Raw genomic sequence first — 21,193 nt, forward strand, 5'->3', positions numbered from 1 at the left:
GCTGTGACGGCTGTGCATGAAAGGGTTAAGGAAATCTGAGCCGATAAATCAGTGCACCAATACTCTGAATGTACGGAAAATGAAAAAAACGAGATCTAAAATAGTTTCCTGTGGAATCCCTGATTATTTTTTATTGTGAACATAAAATTATATGATCAGTCACAATGCAGTGTTGTGTAAAACCCTCTAGATTTCCAGAGGTTTAATGTCTTCTGGAAGAAGGTGGTGGTATTTTCAGTAATTTTGAGAAATTGACTTTGAAAGCCATTATGGCCTCATTTCTGCTTCACTCTACAGCCTTTCACCTTCTTAAACATAAAGACCAAATGGGTTTCCGATGCGGAGCGCCTCGTGGACTGCACCTTATTCGGTGTGCGGTGGTAAAATCTTCCCCTCAGGCCGATGGGCTCCTTCACTGGGGTCAGCAGATGGCCTCGCTCTGCTTCCACGTGTGTGTGTGTGTTTCCCTGCAGTGGTGAGGGTTTGGAGGTATTCCTTTTCTAACTCGTGATCTGGGAGCACGCTGTTGGGTTTTTGATGTCACACAGCTTAACCTCTGTTCAGAAAGCAACCCAGAATATGTTTCGCTTTAAAGAATAAACCCATTTTTGAAAAATCTTAGAAGAATTTGAAAACATAAACTGTCTTAACCAAAGATGCTTTGTATAAAAGGGAGAGCGCAAGAAAGTGCTTCATGTTTAACTGCCTTTGTCCTTTTTAGATACGCTGTTGGTAGGACTGACGCAATAAATCAATTAAATTAAAATTAACTCAATTTCCATTTGCATGATTTATTGTTTTTCTCTTTCTACCAAAAACTGGATGATAAAACTGGTGCTTTGGTCTCTATTAGCCCTTTTCTTGACAGTCAGTTTTGTTTATAGAGACTTTATTTTTCGTTTTAGTTTTGAGTATTTATTTAGGATATTTAAAATGTCTTACGGGTCCAGTTTAAATGTTCAATAGAAATTCAAGTCTATTTATTTTTCACAATGTGCTCTTGCATTATTTTGGTATTGTTATATCATAAAGGTTTGATTACAATCCTTTATGAGATTGTGCAGTTTAGTTGTGCTTCTGGTTTTACATGACATTACCCATCAGATTAAATAATCTCAGTCATAGTAGCAGATTATAATACTGTCAAAATAAAAGTAGCAGATTCAATATGAAAGAGAAAAAAGGTGAAGGAAAAGATCAAGGCTGAACTCAAACACTTTTCAAACTTTATGCCATTGTGAACCCAGATGAAAACTTGTTGTTTACATCTTGGGTTGTTTTACTCCCTCCGTTTAGCTGACGCAGCTTTTTGCTCCTGCTGATATCAAAGAAAACAACCACCCAGCTAAAATGTGACTGCTAACAGTTTGAGACTGGAGATGAAGGAAAGGAGGAGAGAGAGAAGGCTAAAACTGGATTCCTGCAAATCAGGCCTTTTGATGTGCGGAAGTGAATGGAGATGAATAGAAAAAAAATAGGAAGGGATTAAGGAGAGGAAGAGATAACTAGAGAGTGACAGGTGAAGGAGGAGAAGAGATCAGGGAAGTGGAGGTGCTCAGAGTGAATAAGGGGATGAAAGCAGGAACACAAGCGTGATGATATCCATGTAGCACTAAAAGCTGAATTTTGTGATTCTCAGTGAGTCATTTCTCAAAGCCAAGGTGAAAATAGATTTTTTCCAACAAAAATCCTTCACAGACATGACAAGAATAACATTTCAGTGCTTAAATGTTAAAAAGAATCTTTTATAAATTGAAAATACAAAGTTGCTTTAAAAGGCATCTTTAAAACCACAACAAACTTTCCCTCAATTTACTGCTGGATGTTTATTTTATGTAATAAACCTGATTTTCTTCTATCTCAGACTTTTGGCAGCTTATTATTAGCTTACCATCAGTTTTCTTTTTTCTTTTTACATTTTATTCATTGTTATATAAAAAGAGATTGAGATGAATTTATAGGTGTACATGAGCAAGGAGTTGGTAATTATTCTGATGCTGTATGTCCAGCTGTTATTTAAAATTGTCATTATTATTATCCGTCGATTTTCTTGTCCTGAGTTCGTTTGTAACCATTTTGTCTATTTAATATAATTTATTTGTTGGCTCTTTAGCACAGTATATTGAACAGGCACATGGATATTATAACATGGTTTTAATTACAAGTATGTGATAATTACTGAGTCAGTAAGCAAGGTATTTCATTAAATTAAGATGAGAGGTAGGTTGAATAAACGTTATCTTCTTCCTACCCCTTTTCAGACAGAAAATTATTGGGAAACTAATTATTTTGTTCTTGGTTATGCATGCATATATTTTCTCTGTCCTACTGATCACTTTTCTTGTTTTTCAAACCCTGTTTGAAATAATAATAAAAAATCCAATTAACCTAGGTTCAACATCTAGTTAAAGTAACAGGAGTTAAGTAAAATGCCGAACTCCGGTTTAATTTAAATAAACAGAAAAAATGAACTACAGAGGAACATAAACTGGGAGATTACTTAAAGAAAGGGTTGTGAATGTTCGACCAGCAAGAAATGTTTTGCACCGTCCTACTTCCAAACTATGCCTGTAGTTTTAAAAAGTCCAACTGAAGCTATTTTCTGGGGTAAATGTCGAACCTGGTGTTTTGTTTTGGGTCGGTTCTTTCAGTGAAAACGAAAATGGCCCCATTAAACTATTCTGGTTCTTGGAAAAGGAGACGTACCTTAAAATGGCGGCCGGATGTTTTCCATCGAGATTCGTCACAGCAGTGGTTGCTCACATTTAGAAATCAGCAGCATAAAGCGAACCTGCAATCAGAGCATTGATTAAAGTAAATAGACATCAGAAGGACCTAACGTGAGAAATGTCTCATCAACTTAAAAACTAGGATAAAAACAGTGGTGGAGATTTACTTCAACGGCTAATTCTTCCCAGTTTAGCTATTTAACATTAGCTTTAGGCGTCACTAACATTTCAGCTAACTGGAGAAATGGCTTGCTTCTAAACCCCAGAAACATCCCGTTTGGCTGACTGCTCTTCATTGACAGGGTTTTAAATGAGCAGCACTTTCATATAATTAACCACCTATAATTAGCAAAAGCAACTTCATATTTTCTTCATATTAGCTTTCTTACTAGATTAGCTTTTTTGCTAACCCGGTTTTGTAGCCTGACATCGTCTCATCTGACACCGCAGGTGTGTGGGTCATTTTTACAGACTGAGCAGATTTACACCCACAAAGAAAGTAAGTCCTCTTAAAAACCAGCCTTACCGTGTATAAAGGCCTCGTTGAACAATTTCTTTCTTTTTGTCATTAAACGGTGAAGGAGATAGAGATAAAAATAAACGCACAAAAACGTAACTAAGAAGTAACTTCTTAGCTAACGATCTCACTAGTTCCACCATCTGTAATTTGCAATAATTTTTAAAGCCATTTGTATAATTATTTTTTAAAAAGTTGTAGCTTAATATTTATAAATTTTAATGATAAAGACAAATAAAAAGTTTATAGAACTCCATGTAACATTATTGAGCTGTGATACATACTAATAAAATTACACAATGTTTTTAAGTAATTTTTTTACCATTTGGCACCAATAAAAATATACTGATTTTATGTCATGGTAATGCTCTTGAATTTACTTTTAGCCAACCCTGTGTTAATAGCTCTGATCGTTTTGTTCTCAGGTGAAGGTGATGGTCAGAGTTTGCCCAACGTCTCAGTCTGATGCTGCAGAGTCCAGTTCCTTCTTGAAAGTGGATCCCAGAAAGAAACAGATCACCATCATGGACCCGTCGGCCAACCAGACACCGAATGCTGCCTCCCAGAAAAGAGCAGGAGTCAATCATGCCCCACCAAAGATGTTCACCTTTGATGCTGCATTTCCTCCAGATGCATCACAGGTGAGAATTTTGGTGTGAAAAAATACAGCAAATGCCAGTTTTCTTCATAAAAACGTCAAATTATTTGGAATGTGATTATTCTTTAAATCACCACTGGAAGCCAAACTTGTGTCTTTATTTGAAATTCAACATTTAATTTACATAAACCACCTCCTTATACTTTCACTCTTTTAGCTTTTCTTAGTTATGAGTTAAACTACAAGCTGGGGAGATAAGCACAACAAATCAATAAATCAAGTTTATTTGCAGAGCACATTTCAGCAACAAGGCAGTTCAAAGTGTTTTACATCATAAAAATGCAGGCGCCGTCATTACACATCAGAACGTTGTTTCATTTATAATGTTTTAAATCTAGTTCAAAACTTTAAATCTAGTTTCAGTCTAGATTTAAAAGTGTTTTGACTTTGTTCCAAATTTGTGGTGCATAGAAACTTGAAGACTGTTGATCATTACATATATTTACAAATGCATATTTGTAATTAAAAACTAAAAAAACTCTGAAAACATGACGTCCTCCTCCTTCCACCTCAAATGTGAAAACATGAAAATGTTCAAGTAGTGAATATTTTCCACAGAAACAAATATGGCTTCCCAAGTCGCTAAAATAAAAAAAGCAAAAAGGAGTACATTGATTAGAAAATGAGTGATGAGTTTGGCGTAAAGGTGAACAGACTCAGAATTTGAATGTGGCCATCTCAGTGTATAATCTTTGCTTTGTGTTTTTCCTCATCATCTCTCCGTCGTCGCCTGTTGCCAGGCGGAGGTGTGTGCAGGAACGGTGGCTGAGGTCATCCAGTCGGTGGTGAACGGAGCCGACGGCTGCATCTTCTGCTTTGGACACTCCAAACTGGGTAACAGCCTCTTGAACACAACTTCCCCGGCTACAGAGCATATGTGGTTTATGAGTCATCCCTCGTATGTGTGCCTGACTGTCAGTGTGTCAGTCCTTCACTTGGCGACTCTCCCTCGTCTCTCAGAGACAGAAGAGGATTAGTGTCTGCTCCGGCTGAAAGCTTCCTCAGTCTGTTTTCCTGTCTTCGTCTTTTGCTCCCTAATCCTCCTGAAGCTGATTTTTTAGAGAAGTCGACTTAGAAAGGGTCAGGACCCTTCACTGCACACTGCAACGCAATCTGAACCCAAACATGTGCAGCGTTAACAAAGGCCAGGCAGCTCAGACACATGTTGTTTAACTTCGGGTCAGACCCAGTTGTGTTTATCCCCGAGCTGCATTATTGGTCATGTTCTGTGGTCTGAATACATCCAGCTGAAGTTTCCACCAAGTCTCTTTAAGATATGGAACTGAAGATAATGGCTGAGAATTAAAATGTGTCGGTTCAGCGAGTAACATGTAGCCGAGGCCCTGAGGGAGACTCCCAACTTGTACTCAAAATCACAATTTGGATTAAATTAACTAGATCATTTTTATTTCTTTGTTTGACATGTACAGCTCTGGAAATAATGAAGAGCCCACTGCACTGAACCCGACAGAAAACCTCCTGGTTATTCCACCAAATATTGATCACTTAACTAAAGTTAAAACATTATTGTTGTTTCTAAATTAACATGACATTGCATTATTTGAGGTCTGAAAGCCCGGCGTCTTTTATGTTCTTATTTTAACCATTTCTCATTTTCTGCAAATAAAAACTAAATTTCTGCTTTGAATTTCAGAGACATGTTGTCAGTGGTTCATAGAATAAAAGAACAAAATTAATTTTACTCCAACATAAACCTATAAAGAGTAAAATCAGATAATCTGAAGAGGTCTCTTAATTTTTTCCAGAGCTGTATTTCAGAGATCCACCTGAAGTTCGTTGAACCCAAAGTGATTCTCCACAGACACATACATTTCTTATTGGCTGAGCCGTGCGTTTACTTCTGTTCTGTAACTTATTGGGAAAAACCAAAAACAAGTGTGTGAACATCCAATATGTTAATCAGCTTTGAGTTTCTCCCACATTCCTTGAAACTTCTTTACAGAGCTACTCCGCAAACAAGCTGAATTCAAATCAAAGTTTACAAATTTTGTAACCTCTGAAACTTTAATTTAATGCAGGAAGAGGTTCTTTATAACTTGCAAAAAAACATAAAATAACAATTTTCTCTGAAATTGGTGGTTTTATAATTTTTTTTCTCAGTTTCTGCACTGTCGACTTGTTCATACGTTCGCCGTGACGCGTCACAAATGTCGACATTTGTTGACCATACACTTCAACTTGTCTGCAGAGGCAGAGGGAAAAATACCTCTAGCTAAGACTATCACTTTACCCAGGCACTACTTACGAAACCTGTTTAACGTACAACTCCTGAACATCCTGCAGGCGCTGAGAGGCGATCGAACTCGTGTCTCAATCTGAAGAAATAAAGATGAGAAACACATGAGGGTTTTTTTGGCTGTATCAAAATTTGTGTATTTTGCAAAACAAAAACAACTAGATCATTTTTATTTCTTTGCTTGACATGTACAGCTCTGGAAATAATGAAAAGCCCACTGCATCACACGAGTCGTGACTAACAACTGATTGTTTTACTAAAAAACAAACAACAGGAAGTGGTAGGAGGATGATGACGCGGCATGTTTTTTAACATGAAGAAACTTATTCATTTGCAATTTTAACCAAGTTTCTAATTTAACAACATTAGTGGAATATCGATAAAGTGTTGCGTACATTTGAAATTAAGCTATATAGTTCATGATTTAATCAAAAATGGGCAAAGAAAAAAGTTACTGCTGATCAAAAAAACACAATTTACTGTCTAATATTTGCCTTTGTTCATAATCACCAAGACATTTGTGGACGTTCTGTAAACTGATTAGATAAAAGTGGATTTTTTTGGAGAGTGTGCATCTTAAAAATCTACGCCAACAATCAAACATGTAATGGGAAAGGATATTTAAGTTGATATTAAGCAGAACATTTACAAACAAACTAGGTTGGGTGAGTAAACTGATTTTAAATATCTATTTTAGCGATTAAACTCATTAATCGCTAAAATTTCTCATTAGAAATTAAATATATAGAAACTGTTTTTCTACTTTTTCAATATTCCCAACATTAATTTCACTCAATGCAACTGGAAAAATAGCTTTACCTTAATGTTTAATTTTATGTTGTTAGTGCTGATTAGCACATCAAATGTCTTTGGCATTTAAAGATAAATTAAAATCTTTCTTTGTCTACAGACATGCAGGTTGGGTGAACTGGTGACTCAAAACTCTTTGGGAGTGCATTTATCCACGCTTAGCTGCACACACGCAGGCAGAGACGAGCTATAGCAACCTTAAGCTAAATGTGGGTGAGCATATAAAATGAATGAGTGGGTGAGCCAGATGTGCACACAATAATTAGAGCCTCCTAAAACAAAATAAGTCACCACTGTGCTCGTCTAGACAGGTGCTTTTATTCCACAACTTTCATCAAACTTTGAAACAGAAAAATAAAGACAGAATTAATGGTAAAAGCTACTCTGCCTGTAATGAACGACTACATCTGGAACTAATGTTCCCTCTAATTGCTTGAGCATGGCCGTGTAAATGACACTGCAGGCGCTTTTATAAGCTTGGAGAAACAAACGTTTGTTGATGTATTTCTGAATGGATTCCTGCGTTCTGTCGCTGCCGTGACCAGGAACGGTTTCAGCTTAAAGAGCCGCAGCAGCAGCAGCTCACCCCGGGCCATGAATCTTAATGGGGACGCCGCGTTATAATGACATTACCTTTTTGCTAATTAAAATGGGGAAAGTAGCACAAAGAGTGTTTATCTTCAGCCTGGAAGCCCTGGGCTGTGGATTCATGAGGGGTCAAATCTCAGTACAAGCAGGTTCGCATTGAAAAAAGCCAAATATACCAAAATTAAAAACTGCTACATTTGTATAATTTTGATACAAGCCAAATATTATAGCTTTTGTCAGCATTGTTACTAAAAGCCTAAGAGTGATTAAGCTTTTCCACACTTTGTCACACTGCAGTCACAAATGTAAGATTTATTTTAGTGAAATTTTATGTAATAGACATTGCACAAAAGGCTGAAGAAAATAATTATCTGAAAATGTAGGTAAGGCAGGTAATTTTATTTATGTAGCACATTTTCAGCAACAAGGCAGTTCAAAGTGTTTTATATGAATTAGAAGGAAATACAAACAAAACCAAAGAAAGACAAAATGTTAGAGATGTATAAAACTAAATGTTGGTTTTGGGTTGACATTTAGCTTTATAAACTTCTATAAAGCTAAATGTTGGTTCTCCATGTTTGTTCTGGGTTGCTAAGTAACAAACCAACAGGAGTTTCTAGGTGTTGCTCCGATATTAAAAGTATAAAGCTAAATGTTGGTTGGTTCTCCATGCTTCATTATAAAACTAAATGTTGGTTCCAGTTGTTCTGGGTTGCTAAGTAGATGGTACTGTTTAAGGCTACGTTCACATTGCAGACTGAAGTGACCCGATTCTGATTTTGTTTGCCATAATGCGACCTGTATCCGATCTTTTCATGACAGTCTGAACAACACAGGTCGGATTCTTTTCGAATGCGACCAAGGCCACTTGGATATCCGTTATGTATCCGATTCAAATGTGACCTAATGGCCAGGTCTCATTCATCTACCTGAACGCCACTGATACTCGACAAACGTCCCTATTCTCTGTCCTGATACTCGCAAGCACGAAGATAAACAGCAACCATGGTGGACGTTAATGAGGATTAAGTTGTTATTGTGCTGGTTCCGGTTGGACAACTTCAACATCGTAAGCTAAGCTCCACCGTTAGCATGTTTATTTCCACAAACACTGAGAACTTCTTCTTTTATGGCGTTTGACTATGACGCTGATGTTATTGCGCCCTCTACTGCACATGCGGGACACTTTCAGGTCGTTTGCCGTTCACACTGGAGATCACGTACAGGGCGCATTTATTTGGAAGTGTGAACAGCAAAACAATTCGATTTGACCAAAACTCTGAATTGGGGCACTTCAGGCTGCAGTGTGAATGCAGCCGTAGTTTGTTCTAGATTTGTAACCTATAAAGCTAAAGTGTAGCAAGCAGCTACTTTTTTGTCTTTTATGTCTCTTCCAGCTTTGTTCATCTTGAAAATCACAACTTCTCCATTTTTTATTGGCATAGTCAGGTTGAATGGAAACTTTTAAGACCTGCCAAAGGTGTGAGCTTTAACTAGGACATGAATAGGCTTCGATCTAAAACTATTTTGCGGTACCTGGTTGAAGGTTTTGGATTATTGCACTGAATACTCCATACCTTGACACTCAATCCCTGTTTATTTTAACCTTGTTCAGACAGTGACAGCATCTGTTATTTTGGTTTGATGCGACCAATTACGAGGCATCCGCACCACTATAAAAAAATAAACTCAGTTCACTCACTGTTTTACAGTCTGCAGCGTAACGTTCCTGTGCAGCCGGCTGAAGCAGTCAGCCACAGAACCAGGACTTGACAGTCTGCAGCAGCGAGAACAAAGGAAATGGCTGTGATATACCAACACTCACATTCTGTCACATAAAGTCGGGCCTGAAAGGAAGAGAGACACACAGAGACGTAATGGCTGTTAAACAGACAAACTGTGATGAAGGAAATCCATCAAATCAACTGGGAAATCAAATTAGTCAAAGTTAATGGTCTGGTGTTGAACTTTAAAGAGGATCGAATACAAAATTCACTTTTTGCGTATTTTTTGTACGTCCTTTCAGGTCTCAACTGCTTTCAAAACACTCGGATGTTTCTGGCAATAACTTAATGTTTTTTAGTGTCTGGAAAACAAGACATTTCAAAATCCTCTTCAATGTAACTGCTCCGTTACCCAGTAACCCTAACCGAGCCTGGAGTTGCCTAGCAACCCAAACGGAACTCCAGCACGTTTGGTCAGCTGTATGCTCTGTGCAATGGATGCTGGAAATGTCAAGTGTATTGTTATTGACTCATCATTCAGAAACTGTTTACTGTATAGCTCATGGACTATAATCTGACATCAATTAAAGCTGAGGCAGCTGTTTAGTACAAGTAAGAACGTTTCTGACCATTTTTGAGAAAATCTGCAATAAACTCCCAATTATGTATCAGTTCAGAAAAGTGCTGGGATTTCTTGATTTTGTGTAAATTTCCACAATAATTCTCAAGAAACTGGAGAGACTGATCAATATCATTTAGCAGTAAACAGATAAAAACTGCATTGATTTGGTTGATAGCATAATATTTAAGAACACTAAGTGTTTAGTCTGGAATCTAGAGGACCAGTCTGGATCTACAGGGCCGGATTTGGCCCACAGGCCTTGAGTTTGACACATGCCATAGATCTATCTGTCCTAACCTGTTCAAGGAAACCTAATAGGTCAACTTTTACACTCATGGAGCAGCTTTTTGGTTTTATTAACACAAAGTGTCACAATGTATAAATGAATGCACATTGTCTCTTTTACAACGCGTTTGCACCGTTTCATGAAGCAGCTCAGTGTTTTTAGAGCAGATGCTTGAGGAAACGCTGAGGGAGAACAATGTAAAATCACAACGTAGCTGACAGCCTCCCCTCCATCCTCATTCAGAACAAATGGGAAACATTTCTCTACGCTGCATCACAGGAGTCAGGCTTTCATGTCCTCTGTTTTCCACATGTTAGCTGTGACATATGGCTTTGTTTAGGCGGGTGTTTGATCTCCTGATTCTGACAGCCGCAGCAGGTGTAGGAGGAGGATAATCATCGCCCTGTGACTGGAGGAGACACAGATCCACTCACAGACGATCATTTCACTCACACCTTTTTCTTACTCATCTTCCTCCAGAGAATAGAGGTTTTATGATCTTTTTCTTCTCACCCCTTGCTCTGCTTTTTGTCTGTGTGTGTGTCATCCAGGAAAATCGTACACAATGATTGGTCGTGATGACTCTCTTCAGACCCTGGGAATAATCCCCTGTGCCATCTCCTGGCTCTTTAAACTCATCAATGAGAGGAAGGAGAAAACAGGAGCGCGCTTCTCTGTTCGAGTCTCTGCTGTGGAGGTGATTGAGAAAAACACCTCAGTTATTAGAAACATTACTGATGTTTTTTATCATATAGATAAGGAAGCAGCTGCAGCGGTCACTGACTGTTGTTAATTTAGTATTTTTTTAAGCTTTCACTTAAGAAATGCTCCTAAGTTTTTTTAAAAAAAAGAAAATAAAATGTTTTTATTGTGTCGTTGAGTGACTTATTCTGCAGCATTTCTTGTCTTTTTAGTAAAGATCATAAAAGTCAGTAAAACTACTGAACTGTAAAGCATTTGAAGGTGGTTTAACTTGGAAATGAAAATCCACCTGCTGCCTTGAAGATACAACTTAAGTCAACAAGAAAATTGTTTTGGTTTTTACTCAGAAATTAAAGTTCATGAAGTTGATTTAACAACAAGAGACAGGTTGTCTAAAAAATGTTTTTTAAGTTCATTAATCTTGAATTGTGAGTTTTAACTTAATGCTGCAATTTAAACCAAATAATTATTTCACAATATGTAAATAAAAACTGCCCTCACCTGGTTAAAGAGCCACATTTCCCTATTATTTTACTCACAATATCAAGTTAAAATAACTTATTTTACTTTAGAATAATTTAAATTCTTGTTTCAAATTGCATGAACAAAATTTCTGATTGATTTGTGTTCAGGTTTGGGGAAAGGAGGAAAACCTGAAGGATTTGCTGTCTGACGTGGCTACAGGAAGTCTGCAGGACGGCCAGTCGCCTGGAGTTTATCTGTGTGAGGATCCAATCTGTGGCATGCAGGTACATCTGACAACCGTTTGCTTATTTAAATGTTTTCAATTTGCTTCACAATTTATTTTTAACTTTTAAAAGTCGATTCTGTCTTTGGGAGTTGGGACAGAAACACACCCTTGTGACATTTGAAAATAATGAGAATCAAAAGTACAGAAGGAAAAAGTACTTGATAAAAAACTTTAATCAATCGAATGCAGGGTTTCCCCCAGTCTATTATAAGCCTGGCGGGCCACCAGGCTTGGGCCCCCACCAGGCTTAGCATTGCTTATTTATTTAAGTTTTTTTTTTAATGTTTGCACTTTTTAAGACTTTATAGTTGGTGTTCAGATATTAATCTCCCAATCTTTCAATAACACATAATTATCAAGAGATATTTTCAAACCACTGAGCTTAGCAAGTTTTCTGAGGGGAACCTTGAAATGTAAATATTATTTTACTATTTTACCTTAACTGAAAGGCATTATGCCTGTTCAAAGAGCGAAAAACCACAAATCAAATAGTGTAATGATAAAACAACGTAATCTGCCTTATCAGATTATGACTTTTTAACATGCTTCATACAAAACTCAAACAACCACTAAATTATTACTAAATAGACTAACAAATTAGAGAATAGCAGCAGCATTACTTTTGCTGTTTGTCCATGATTACGTAATCTCAGAGTGGTGTCCAAATCTGAGCCAAAATTGTCAAGTTATCAGTTTTGCTTCACTGCAATTCAGTATTTTTTTAAAATTGTAGATGGAAATGCTGAGCAATAAAATCAATGCAAATTGTGTTAACCAGACAAATGCAGTCTGATTTTTGCCAAATAAAGCAACACACATATACAAAACATGTTAAACAGCTGATTCTGACCACAAAGGACGGCTTTCACCAAAGTTTAACAGTATTATAGTTTGTTTTTTTTCCTTTTTTCAGGAAAAACACACCACAGTAGTCAGATTGTCACAAAGTGACAGCAACAAGTGAGCAGCAGAATCTCTGCTTGTTTATAGGATTAGAGGGTCTGGTGCAAACACATCTGTATAATCCCTAACTAATCTGGCATAATCTCATCAGTAATTACATCCTGCAGCACACACACACATTTTCCACTCCTTGCAGCTTCTTTGTATGTCACATACCTGCAGGTGAACCATTACTAGCAGAGCCCTACATGTCAAATCCTCATTGTAAACATAATCATCGTATAAATACTTTTTGGCTGGTGACTCAAATCCCTCTGGCTTAATTTGGTTTCCTCTTACCTCCCCCATCCTATCATGTCTGTAACATTGATGCAACATTATTTTTCAAATCTGGATGCTTTCCAGCTCCAAAACCAGTCGGAGCTCCGTGCTCCCACCCCAGAGAAGGCGGCCTGGTTCCTGGATGCGGCCATCACAGCTCGCCACAGCAGCCAGCGGCCCAGCACCACAGAAGAAGAACACAGGAACTCCCACATGCTCTTCACGTTGCACATCTACCAGTACCGCATGGAAAAGACAGGCAAAGGAGGGAGTGAGTACTCTATGCTAGGAAAACATTACCACCATTGAGATGTGTTTTCCTGCAGCAGATCTAGTTTTTCATTTTATTGAGGAAAAGAAAGTTTGTCTGAAATATGATATTCAGACTTGTGTGTTATAAATGCAAATCTGTCACCAGTATGCCACTGTGTGATCTATTAATAATAATTCAGTGCTTAGAGAATAACAGTCTGATAACACAATCAAACTGAGTCACTGCATGTGACTGAGACAGAGTCTGACACTTCTCATGCACAAAATGTGTGCGCATTAATGTACTTGTCAGTGTTTCCTATTCAGAGCTATTTCCGAGTATAATAACTCTTCTAAGATCACCTGCCGTGTGGGACCAAAGCTCAGTCGTAACGCAGCATAATACAGATTTTTTAAAATTGTTCGAGTTTGCTGAAAATTACTTCTAGTTTAAGGGACGGATTAGGAATGTAGTGGTAACTGTTACAGTTAGCACAGTGTTAGCATTAAGCAAAAATGTATCAAATGCTAGTAGCATGTGGAGACTAGCATGTCATGTTGATCTCCAGTAATATACCAAACATGCTAGTAACACCCCACATGCTACTGACTGCATTTTATCAAATCATAGCACTGTTGCTAATTTTTAGCATATGCAATATTGTTTGCTAAATAGAGTAAATCCATATTAGAGAACATGCTATTAATCCCCAACAACTATTGACTACATCTTAGCTAGCATTAGCATTGTTGCTAATTTAAGCTTCTACAATGTTAGCATACTAAAGGGAGTAAACCAAGAATAGTCAACATGCTATTAATCCCCCAACAACTATTGGCTACATCTTAGCTAGCATTGTTATTGTTCTTATAGTGTTGTTGCTAACTTTAGTTTCTTCAATAATGTTTTCATACTGAGAAGGACAAGACAAGGTTTATCTACTTGCTACTGACAACCTACATGCTGTTGACATCATTTTTGGCTAACCTTAGCATTTTAGTTATATTTAACTTATACACTGTTGTTGAAATACAAAATGGAGTAAGTCAATGATAGTCAACTTGTTACTGACAGCATTTTAGCTAAGCCTGGACATTTTCATCACATACAACAGACAGACACAAACTATCTGTTGTCTTAACCAGTTTATGCTTTGACACTCAAATCAGCTCCACTGATGCCTCTGATTCAAGTCTGATATGGACACTTTGACAGGCTCCTTTAGAATTTATTTTAAAAAGTAGTAAATAAACTTAAGGAAGTCAATTAAAAGTCTAATTGTGGTCAGCAATAAATACGCGTGTGTGTGTGTGTGTGTTAGCATAATTGTCAACATGCATGATAGGAAGAGACACAGAGATTAGGGATGAATAACTGTAATGTGAGAGCATGCATTGTTCTCATTTTACTTTCAGCTGACCCTGGACTTCATTTGCTAAAATGTCTTTTATTGCAAACACATTTTGATATTTACTCAGTTTTCCCTATTTTGGAACTTGGAAGCAAAGCACATTGACGAAAACATTCCTTTTAGTTTAATCTTCATCCATTTGTCATTGTGCTTCAATAAAAAGTTTGTTAGAGTTGTTTGAATCTTATCTTAAGAGCTGCAGCTTCACCATCAAACTCACTAAATTGTCCTGTTGGATTGGGCAGGGATCCATTCTTTGTTCTCTTTTTAAAAGCTCCAGTTCAGTTTCATCCTAGACGAAAATCAGATATCATTCCACTAATCTTAAATCTACTTGATTGTAAGCAGGAGAGATAAAGCCCCACTGAATGCTTTGCTGGACGGCTTTAAATAATGGATGAAATGTAAAACAGATGCAAGATGTTTGGGAGTACATAACCTCCCCAACTCCAAAGGTTTTTCTGTAAAAACTCAGCGTAATTTTTGACATGACATTCTTTCTCATTGCCAAGAAACAAACAGTTGTCAGAAGCTTTTATTTTTGTCAACTGAGAGTCCTTGCCGAAGTCTTTACTCTCATTCCTGCACTTTAAAAGGGTGATTTACAATTTCATCTAATCTACACAAGACAAGTGTACAGTCTGCATTGTGATATTTCCCTCACCAATTTAAATATCAAGCTAATTTTACATACTTCATCTGTTGTAGATTTACTGTACTGGGCCTCTAATTTAGATTAGGTCACTAAAAAGAAAAACTGAAGATAGAGGTGGAAAGTTTTTCAGGGTGAGCTGCAGAACTTTTGTTTTTGACTACTACTAAGATATATAGCATGTCGCAGGACCTCAGTTTGCCGCTGTGCTGAGTGCGACGTGACGATGACGTGAACAGCGCTACGTCACACGGACTAACTGCAACACCTGAAAATTATCTATGTACAGACTAACTATCTACAGGCTGAAATGAAATGTTTGTTTTAGCCAACACTAGTCTATTTTTCTTTTATTATGCTTCTAAATCACAAACAACCCTGTCACAAACGATCAACATATAAAACTCATTTAAGCTTCTGTTTTTAATTCAGACACATTAAGAGACAAATGAAAGGCTCCAGTGCCATAATTGGTGCTTTTTCATTTATTTTTGAGTGGTTGGTAAGCCACAAAACCCTGACCTTTGAACCTTTTAGTTATCAACTAAAGAAATAAACTGTGGTGTATTCTGACAATGTACAAATTGGAACCAGTTTTAAATTAGATCTTTAGCTACTTTATTACACCATTTATTTAAATTTGTTTGGTTAAAACTAGAAGCCAGATTTAAAATTGTAATTTAGTATAAGTGGGCTAATAAAGTTGAAACAGACAAAGCTGCAGCTGAATAAAGGAATAAGCGTTTTAGTCTGTTTTTATGTACCCTCATTGATCTGTAACATCTTGCTGAAAGGAGGAGCTGGAAAAGGTTATGTCCTCGGTGAGTAATGTCTTTGAAAATACTTTTTGCCCTTTTCAAACAGGAACAGCTCTACAGCTGTTTGACCTGTGGCAACTGAAAACAAGGCAAAGTTCTGTGCTGCTTTTACAGAAAGAGCTATTTCAGGGTCTTGGATGCAGCTGGAAAACTAAACCATCAAGTAGCTTGTCAGGATGTTTTCTGTTGAGCATTTTGAGAAACTGACCAGCAGTTCTGAGGGAGTTTAGTTCTCCTTAACTTTCTGAAACGGTGAAGGGACTGAGAGGCTTTTTGTCTTTGTTGATGGTTATTAGCTGTGATTCTTTTTCTAATTTTTGGTGCTATAAAATCTAAGTATTTTTGCCTTCGACTTCCTGGTTTTCAAAAACAAGTTTTTTGTCACTATGCCTAGTGTACGGTCTTCTTTTTTTATGCGTTTTTTTCATGTTTGATTCATGTACGGATAAAAAACGGTTGGAAAGTGTGTGGGCTGAGCACACAGCCCTGAGGTACTCCTGTGCTAACGGTGAGCATTCACCCTTATATCTCAGTAAGAGCTGCAGCTGTAGGGATAACGTCAAAATACTGGTCACCTAATGTGTCTCTATTATTAGTATGTAGTTACTATCTTATTAGAATAAAAACATTTCAATTCCAGGGTGTCCACACATCCTTAAAAAGTCTTAAACTTGTATGTCTAAAATTAAGGCCATGAATGTCTTAAATTCATTAAGGAAATGTAAGTTGGCCTTAAATATTTTAATTACAAGTCTTAAATTTTATAGTGGCAGGGCTATTCAATTTAATTCAATTCAGTTTAATAATATAGTGTTAATTCACAATGCATGTCTTCTCAACGCATTTTACAAAAATATTTAATTGCACATGCATTCCAATTTGTCGTAATTATCAAAATTGGTCCTAGTTATCAATGTAGATTTTTTTTTCTTGCAGGACTTTTCTGTCAGCCAAAAGTTTGAGGCTTTTGAGGCAACTAGCTGCTAATATATATCCTTGTTAGCTAGCTAGCTTGCTAGCTAGGGGGAAACAATCCAGTGTCACAATTCTTATTATGCTTGATCATAATGTATTAAGTACCCCCAACCATCCTCTATATTTATAGATTTTTCAGTCTTACATTTAATTCAAAGTGGCAATAAAAGGTCTAAAAAAGTCTTACATTTTACTTGCTGAAACCTACAGAAACCTTGAATTCAGTTTATTTCCAATTTGTTTCTTCCTCTGCTTTTACTGACCTGCTTTTCACACATTTCAGTGTCAGGAGGTCGTAGTCGCCTCCACCTGCTGGACCTGGGGAGCTGTGATGCTAAAGCCCTGGGAGGAGGCGGCGGCGGGAAAAGCAGAGAAAGCTCTTCACCAAGCTCAGCTCCTCTGTGCCTTTCCCTGTCCGCCCTCGGGAACGTGATTCTGGCCCTGGTCAACGGCAGCAAACACATTCCCTACAAGTAGGTTGGTGTGTGTGTGTGTGTGTGTGTGTGTGTGTGTGTGTGTGTGNTGTGTGTGTGTGTGTGTGTGTGTGTGTGTGTGCGTGCGTGTGTGTGTGTGTGGGCGGGGAGTGCAGAGAGGAAGTGTGCAAAAATGAACTGATTGGATCCTGAAGAGGAGAGAAGAAGAGGCCAAATTACCAAATGTGAGATAAATGTGGCGAGGAGTGAGGCAAAGACTGAGTAGGAGGACAGGAAGAGAGGAGGAGAGCAGAGAAGACGTTCCTATAGATGCTTCAGGTTTGGGGAACTTAACATTTTAAACAACAACAGATGCTCCTCCATATTCATAAATATTCTGGTTTACAGACCAGCAAAGATGAGAAAGGGGAGATAATAAATTGTAACCTGAGCTAAAAAGTTGTAGAGAGAGAAAAAGGAAGATAATAAAAAAAAATGTTGAAACAGAATTAACTTGAATATGAGATTGTTGAAAATTAGGAAACAACTGACATTCCCCTTCCTGGTATCCAGAAAGAAGGAATAATGCAAAGAAAACAGACAAACAAAAATTTGTGCTGCAAATACATTTGAAAAGTAATGAAAGAAACATTACTGAAAAATAAAAATTAATAGAAAGGATAAACAATTAAATCAGAAATATTTGATAATAAATGTAGAAAAATAGCTGGAAAATTTTTTTATGTATTGATTTTAATATCCTGAAGCAGCTGATTGTGAAGCCATAAATATTCAGGTGAACTTTTTACTTCTCTCGTTTCTTTTATCTTTTAAAGTTGTGTATCTGTTGTTTTTTTTTGCAAGGTTAATTTAATCTCTGTCTTTTGAATTTACATTGCAAAACAACCTAATGCTTATATAAGCACTGAAGAGGCACACAGAGCTTCGCCTGGTGACTCAGACTGGAGTCAGAAACTGATTATTTTAAAGGCCATGCATCATCATTTATACAACATCTCCTTTTCAAAAGGCTGTTCACTCACATAGCTCTTCATAGTTACATTATTCTCTTTAAATTGAGACACTGTTATTATGAAGTGTCATTCAGTAAATAACGACACATTTAATTGACCTTTAATGCAATTTTTAATGCAAATTAGTATTAAAAGTGTCTTTATTTACAGAATAAACAATCATAAACATTCATGAAGACTCCTTCATGAGGTGTTATGTCATGTTTATGACAGTTTGATTAAACTATCACATTAAAAAAATCTAAATCTATAAGCAATTACAAAAGATATCTATTGTTAAGTTATATAAAGCATCAAAGATCCTTGATGATATTCACTTGACGTCTTTGGTGAACTGATGGTTGATCTTTGCCTACACTTTGAACTGATCAGTGGATTATTTGTGTTATTAATCAATAGTATATTCCAATAATCGATGTGCGACAGTTTGACAGTGTAAAACATTTGAGCAGCTTTTACTGTCTTCTGCTCTCTAAGTCAAATAAATTTAACCTAAACCTAAATATTTAGGTTCAAAACATTTAGGTTTTGAACCTAAATGTGAGTTTGTGAAAGATAAACTTACAGTAGTTATTATTACAGTGTTAACTTATTAATTTTGTCAAACCTCCAAGAGTTAATAAACTTGAGTTTTTAGGTTGGCACTTGAAAAACTGAAAGAAGAAAAGGACAGGAATGGGAACTATTTCCCAGAATGCTTAGCGACTGTTTTTGTGTCCTGAGATGGAAGTGTGTCACGTTGATCTGTCTCCTGTGTTTTATTAAGACAATGTTTATTTTAAATCTTGAGGATAATCTCCAGTTCATACTAAAAGTTTCTGGCCTGAATTCATTGTAATGTTTAATAAAATTTTGTTCATTCAATTCTTGTTAACCCTAACCCCATCAAGAATTTAAATTATTATAAAGTAAAACAGTAGTTATTTTAACTTAATACTAGAGAAATGTAGCTCTTTAACCAGGTGAGGGCTGTTTTTTCTTACATATTGTGAAATAATTATTTGGTTTAAATTGCAGCATTAAGTTAAAACTCACAATTCAAGATTAATGAACTTAAAACATTTTTTAGACAACCTGTCTCTTGTTGTTAAATCAACTTCATGAACTATAATTGAGTAAAAACCAAAACAATTTTCTTGTTGGCTTAAGTTGCATTTTCAAGGCAGCAGATGGATTTTCATTTCCAAGTTAAACCACCTTCAAATGTTTTACAGTGTAGTAGCTTTACTGACTTATAAAATCTTTACTCAAAAGACAAGAAATGTCACAGAATAAGTAAACACAGGCTAAAAATCTTTTTCTCCTTTTTTTAAAAAAAAAACTTAAGAGCATTCCTTAAGTAGAAGCTTTAAAAATGCTAATTTAACGACCGTCAGTGACCGCTGCAGCCACTCAAATGTTTTACAGTGCATGATCAGGCACTCCACCTCATGTATCTGCTGTGATTTGCATGGCTGCTCATTGCTGCTCTTGGTTTGTGCGATCATGCAGGCACATGGCAGAAACTCGAGGCGCTTGGGCATGAGGAAATGGCCGAGGGGATTTGCAGAAGTTCAGAACGAGCGTCATAGTGGCAAAAAACATGATTTCAGATATTTTTTTGGCAAAGCCATAGGTTCCAGACCGGCTGCTCGGAGTATTGATTTTCACACTCTGCTCTCTCTAAGGGTTTACATGGAGAGGCCGAAAAAGAATAACACATGCAGAGAGGAGCAGTTTTCTGGCTGAAAATAACTTGGTGATGGCAGAGCTGGCTGAAGATGGAGGAAAGAGAACAAGAAGTCAAAAATTATTCATCACATTTTAGAAGTAATCACAGACTGTATATATGAATTACAACCATGAAAAATAGAAATGTACAGTTACAATTTTGAGTGGAAATTGGAAAAAACATTATTTGATGTGTTTGGTATTGATTCAAGCAAAGTTGTTTTTTTTAAGCTTCTAGTGCAAATATTTTTGTTTTGTCTCATTTTGAGTGTTTTAACTTGGAAATTAACTTTTCAGCAACATAGAAGAGCTTGTTTGAAGTCAATGATTCATAAATACAGATTTTTTAAAACGTATTTATTCCACTAACAGATTTTTAAACTTATAACATTGGAATAATGTCTAAACACAGCAAAACTCCACTGCACTGAACCCCATTGAAAACCTCCTGGTTATTCCACCAAATGTAGATTTCTGATCTCTTCCTGAGTTAAAACATTAGTGTTGCTGTTTTTAAATGAATATGAACTGGTTTTATTTACATTATTTGATTTCTGAAAGCACTGCATCTTTTTCAGAAACATTTAGTGTGAACAGGACATTATCCTCAAGCATTAAAATAAACATTTACCTTAACAACACAAGAGTCAGATCAACGTAACACACTTCCTTCTCAGGATACAAAAACAGCCGCTAAGCATTCTGGGAAATAGTTCTCACTCCCGTCTTTTTCTTCTTTCAGTTTTTAAGTGCCAACCTAAAAACTCTTAACTCTTAATATAAAAGTTAACACAACCTACTGATGTAAGTTTATCTTTCACAAACTCACATTTAGGTTCAAAATCTAAAACTCATTAAATTTATTTGGCTTAAAGAGCAGAAGACAGTAGACACAACTAAGTGAAATGTTTTACAGTGTGGATCCCATGCGGGGATGCATCTGCATGCTGAGCGCCAAGCGTGGGCTCTTTCCTCATGCTTTGGCTTCTACTTACTGCCCAAAATTTCTTAGGTTAATTGCCCTCAGTGTTAAGGGCAGTTTAGAGAGATGCAGCCTTT

At 36.7% G+C, this 21,193-nt stretch overlaps 1 protein-coding gene across 4 annotated transcripts in view; it reads left to right on the forward strand.

Moving 5' to 3' along the window:
- Positions 1 to 260: 260 nt before the first annotated feature.
- Positions 261 to 21,193, forward strand: part of kif26ba (kinesin family member 26Ba) — a 41,760-nt gene continuing 20,827 nt past the window's right edge. For all 4 annotated transcript variants that reach the window (XM_007540408.2, XM_016665019.1, XM_016665017.1 and 1 more), the window contains exons 1-7: positions 261 to 475; positions 3,672 to 3,887; positions 4,645 to 4,738; positions 10,743 to 10,888; positions 11,526 to 11,642; positions 12,953 to 13,139; positions 17,261 to 17,450. In XM_007540408.2, coding sequence (XP_007540470.2) covers positions 338 to 475; positions 3,672 to 3,887; positions 4,645 to 4,738; positions 10,743 to 10,888; positions 11,526 to 11,642; positions 12,953 to 13,139; positions 17,261 to 17,450 — 1,088 coding nt within the window. In that variant the 5' untranslated portion in view covers positions 261 to 337. The remainder of the gene's footprint in view (positions 476 to 3,671; positions 3,888 to 4,644; positions 4,739 to 10,742; positions 10,889 to 11,525; positions 11,643 to 12,952; positions 13,140 to 17,260; positions 17,451 to 21,193) is intronic.

Source organism: Poecilia formosa, unplaced genomic scaffold (genome assembly GCF_000485575.1).
Source record: "Poecilia formosa unplaced genomic scaffold, Poecilia_formosa-5.1.2 Scaffold539, whole genome shotgun sequence".
NCBI lineage: Eukaryota > Metazoa > Chordata > Actinopteri > Cyprinodontiformes > Poeciliidae > Poecilia > Poecilia formosa.